The 5,000-nt window shown below is 37.2% G+C and overlaps 1 protein-coding gene across 2 annotated transcripts in view; it reads left to right on the top strand.

Moving 5' to 3' along the window:
* LOC137624598 (sodium-independent sulfate anion transporter-like) overlaps positions 1–5,000 on the top strand; it is an 82,151-nt gene that overhangs the window by 31,345 nt on the left and 45,806 nt on the right. Inside the window, exons 4-5 of one of the 2 annotated variants that reach the window (XM_068355552.1) lie at positions 2,531–2,705; positions 4,851–5,000. The exon at positions 4,851–5,000 is cut by the window's right edge and continues 91 nt beyond it. The exons of the other annotated variant lie outside the window; for it this stretch is intronic. Of the exons in view, the coding sequence (XP_068211653.1) occupies positions 2,531–2,705; positions 4,851–5,000 (325 nt within the window). The remainder of the gene's footprint in view (positions 1–2,530; positions 2,706–4,850) is intronic. 2 annotated transcript variants of the gene reach the window in all.

Raw genomic sequence — 5,000 nt, 5'->3', positions numbered from 1 at the left:
AAATCAATCATTTTTAGCAACCAGTTAAGTACGTAACGTACCAAGGGGTAGCTAAGTATGTAACGTCCCTAGAACAGTTAGGTAATTATAATGACCTAGTGTCAGTAACGTTCGTAAAGTGTACATGATCCTGATGGTTATATACCATCCCTAGGTCCAACTCGAAGTCTTTAACGTCCCCATGACCAGTTAAATACGTAACGTCCCAGGGTCAGTAACATAAGTAACATCTACATGATCTGGATGGCACGTAACGTCGACATAATGGTTCGGGTTTCTCCTTCCAGACGGGTGAAATTCCCCTTTTCTGGAATCCCATTCGCCTTTCCAGTCACGCGACTCGATAATAACGAGCTACTACTGGAAGGCCAAAGCTATGGGAAGTCGGAGATTTTTTCCCGTAGAGTTTTTCCTCTTTTGAGTTATGAAAATATTTCGTTCCACTGTTCGAGTAAGTTCACTCAATTAACGGTAGTTTTCTCCACGTAGGTCGACTGGTTATGTTACCATACTAGTGTACGCGATCCGTCAGAAAATGGCCTCTAAATAGAGAGAGAGAGAGAGAGAGAGAGAGAGAGAGAGAGAGAGTTTAGGCAATTTGTGGGAGATTGTGGTTTCCTACTAGTGTACCTCTATATGTACTCCCCTTTCACCTTGGTATGACTACTCCCTCTCCCCTTATGCGAGAGATGAGGAGAGACCGAATAGTCATGCGTTTGAGAATTCCGTTCAACGTAACAGGAAATATATATATATATATATATATATCTGTGTGTTTATGTGTATATATATGTGTGTGTATATGTACGTATGTGCATATATATGTATATGTACATATATATATATATATATATATATAGCTACACTTTCTCTTTATTATATAAGGGAGATGACATCAATTGCCATGGAAACTTTCGAATTAATCTTTCTCTCTCTCTCTCTCTCTCTCTCTCTCTCTCTCTCTCTCTCTCAAGTAAGCATTGCCGCTACACTGTGATTACTCTTCGAGAAAGCCTCTAAAAACTCCTGTCATGATTTATAGCACTTCGAAACACAATACATTCCAGGCAGTTGTTCTCTTCATAAAGCATCGAAAGTTAATCTCTCTCAATTGGCGCATTGTGTTCGTAATTTTTGGATGGTTTTTCGTGAGGGCTATTGGAATATTTCATGTGTTTTGCTTTCATAGATGGAAATTGGTTTAATGTATTTTGAGTACTTTGCTGTCTACCAAGTTTTTCATTATAGTGATTTTTTTTTTTTTTTTTTTTTTTTTTTTTTTTTTTTTTTTTTTTTACAAACTTCTCCATTCTTCGCATTTCTGAGGAACTTCTTTTAAAAAATCGTATAATTTTAGTATAGTTTATAGTGAATATTATTTTTTTTACATTATAATTTTTTTTTTTCAAACTTCTCCTTTCTTCGCATTTCTGAGTAACTTCTATTAAAAAATCGTATAATTTTAGTATAGTTTGGCAGAGATTTCTTACGTTTTTTCTTTCATATCTATAAAGAGTTTTAATTGAATTTGACTACTAAGTAAACATTTACCATTTTTCCAAGGGTTTATTATACTTCAACGATAGAATTCCTGGACTGTTTTAGATTTTGACAGCCATATTCTCATTCATACACAAAATATCAATCACACTGATTATTATTATTATTATTATTATTATTATTATTATTATTATTATTTGCTAGGCTGCAACCCTGGTTGGTAAAGCAGGATGCTATAAGCCCAATGGCTCCAACAGGAGAAATAGCCCAATGAGGAAAGGAAATAAGGAAAAACTAGAAGAGAAGTTTAATTAAGAAAAGTGATAATATGGAAGTAAATCATCCATATATAAACTATAAAATCTTTAGCAAAACAAGAGGAATAGAAAGAAGATAGAATAGTGTGCCCGAGTGTACCCTCAAGCAAGAGAACTCTAACCCAAGACAGCGGAAGACCATGGTACAAAGGCTTTGGCACTACCCAAGACCAGAGAACAATGGTTTGATTTTGGGAGTGTCCTTCTTGAAGAGCTGCTTATCTATGTATACAATATTACTTACCTTGAAGGAAAACTTAGAATATTCACGAGAAGGAAAATGTCTACAACAAAAAAATTCAGTTATAACTTATTATCTCATTTTCTGTTGAAACTGGGCTGTTTTTACCCTGTTGGAACCCTTGGGCTTATAGCATCCTGCTTTGCCAACTAGGGTTGTAGCTTAGCTAGTAATGATAATGATAATAATAATAATAATAATAATAATAATAATAATAATAATAATACTGATAATAATAATGATAATAATAATAATAATGATAATAATGATAATAATAATAATAATAATAATGATGATGATGATGATGATGATGATGATGATGATGATGATGATGATGATGATGATAATAATAATAATAATTATAACAATAGTAATAATAATAGTAATAATAATAATGATAATAATAATAATAAAATATCCACCAAAAAAAAATCAATTAAAATCAAACACCTCTTTCTATTATCCTTCGCAGGCTGCAAGGAACGTGAGATGGCCCTGCATGGACCCCAACAGCCGGAGCCTTGGCCAGAGGATCCTTCGTCAGGTGGTGTTCTACCTGTCGGTGGGGAGGAACGCCATCGTGGTCATCATAGCAGCCGTGATTACGTTCGCCCTCGATGGAGACGACCAACCTTTCTCCCTGACGGGTAAGGCATCATTTGGTTTCTTTTCAAAAGGTTATGAAGGATGTTGTGAAGCTTGCTTTAGAATGGCTTAGGGGGGCAAGGGACGGGATAGTGTTTTAGAGATGAGATAGGACAGTTTCCTGAAGTCCTAGAGAGAGGACAATTCCATAGAGACAGGACACTTCCTTAGAGATAGGACAGTGTCCCAGAGAGAGGACAATTCCGTAGAGTTATGACACTTCGCTAGAGTTAGGACAGTGGCCTAGAGAGAGGACAATTCCCTAGAGACAGGAGACTTACCTAAAGACAGGACAATTCCCTACAGACAGGACAATTCCTTAGTGACAGGATTATTCCCTAGAGACAGGACATTTTCGTAGAGAGGGGACAATGCCCTAGAGATAGGATAATTCCCTAGAGACAGGACATTTTCGTAGAGAGAGGATAATTCCCTAGAAACAGGATATTTCCCTGGAGACAGGACAATTTCGTAAAGAGAGAACAATTCCCTAGAGACAGGTAACTTCCCTAGAGATAGGACAGGCCTAGAGACAAGGCAATTCCCTAGAGATAGGACACTTCCTTAGAGACAGGACAGTTCCTTAGAGACAGGACATTTACCGAGAGAAAGGATAGTTCCTTAGAGACTGGACACTTACCGATGGACAGGACAGTTCCTTGGAGACAGGACAATGCCTTAGAGACAGGATAATTCCCCAGAGAAAGGACACTTCCCTAGAGATAGGACAATTCCCAGAGATAGGACAATGTCCTCGAGAGAGGACAACGTCCTAGAAACAGGACAATGCCTTAGAGACAGGACACTTACCTAGAGATCCTTAGAGACAATTATGTCCTATAGGCAAGACATTGTCCTAGAGACTGGCCCTCCCTGGTCCTAGCATTGGTTGCTGCAACCTCACCATCCTTGTGAGCTAAGGTTGGTGGGTTTGGGGGAGCCCATAGGTCTACCTGCTGAGTCATCAGCACCCATTACCTGGTCCTCCCCGGTCTAGCTTGGATGGAGAGGGGACTTAGGCGCTGATGATATGTATACAGTATATGATCAGTCTCTATGGCATTGTCCTGCTTGATTTGTCAATACCACTGTCCCTTGCCTCTGTCATTCATGAACATCCTTTAAACCTTTAAATGTATGCTTTTCAAGTTAAGGGTATTCTCACTTGTCTAGGCGACTTAATAATATACCAAGTGACCTCCTTTCTGGTAGGGTACGTGGAGCCAAGAGCATTGAAATATCTTTAAAAAGGTAATAGAAAGTTGAGAGCATTGAAAAGTTGTGGGAATTGAATTATCTTTTAAAATGTAATAGAAAGTTAAGGGCATTGAAATATCTTTAAAAAGGTGATAGAAAGTTAAGAGCATTGAAAAGTTAAGGGCATTGAAATATCTTTAAAAAGGTAATAGAGACCTAAGAGAATCAAAATATCTTTTAAAAGGTAATAGAATCCCAAGAGCATTGACATATCTTTAAAAAGATAATAGAGTCCCAAGAGCATAGAAATATCTTTAAAAAGGTAATAGAAACCCCAGAGCTTTGAAATGTCTTTAAAAAGGTAATAGAATCCCAAGAGCATCGAAATATCTTTTAAAAGGTAATAGAATCTCAAGAGCATTGACATATCTTTAATAATAGAATCCCAAGAGCGTTGAAATATCTTTAAAAATGTAATAGAATCCCAAGAGCATTGACATATCTTTAAAAAGGTAATAGAATCCCGAGAGCATTGAAATACCTTTAAATTGTAATAGAATCCCAAGAGCATTGAAATACCTTTAAAAAGGTAATAGAAACCCAAGAGCACTGAAATACCTTTTAAAATGTAATAGAATCCCAAGAGCATTGAAATATCTCTAAAAATGTAATAGAAACCCAAGAGCATTGAGATATCTCTAAAAATGTAATAGAAAGTTAAGAGCATTGAAAAGTTGAGGGCATTGAAATATCTTTAAAAAGTTAATAGAATCTCAAGAGCATTGAAATATCTTTTAAAATGCAATAGAATGTTAAGAGCATTGAAATACCTTTAAAAATGTAATAGAATCCCAAGAGCACTGAAATACCTTTAAAAAGGTAATAGCAAGGTAAGGGCATTGTCACCTATCTGAGCGACCTAATATGCCAAGTGACCTCCATTCCGACAGGGTACGTGGAGCCAGGCGTCCCACCAGCGGCACTGCCACCTTTCACCACCGAGGTCAACAACCAGACCATGACCTTCCCGGACATCATGAACGACGTGGGCATCGGCATCTTCATGATCCCCTTCATTGCCATCTTGGATAACATCGCTG

The sequence above is a fragment of the Palaemon carinicauda genome, chromosome 31 (genome assembly GCF_036898095.1).
Source record: "Palaemon carinicauda isolate YSFRI2023 chromosome 31, ASM3689809v2, whole genome shotgun sequence".
Taxonomy (NCBI): domain Eukaryota; kingdom Metazoa; phylum Arthropoda; class Malacostraca; order Decapoda; family Palaemonidae; genus Palaemon; species Palaemon carinicauda.
This window is presented reverse-complemented; position numbering and strand designations above follow the sequence as displayed.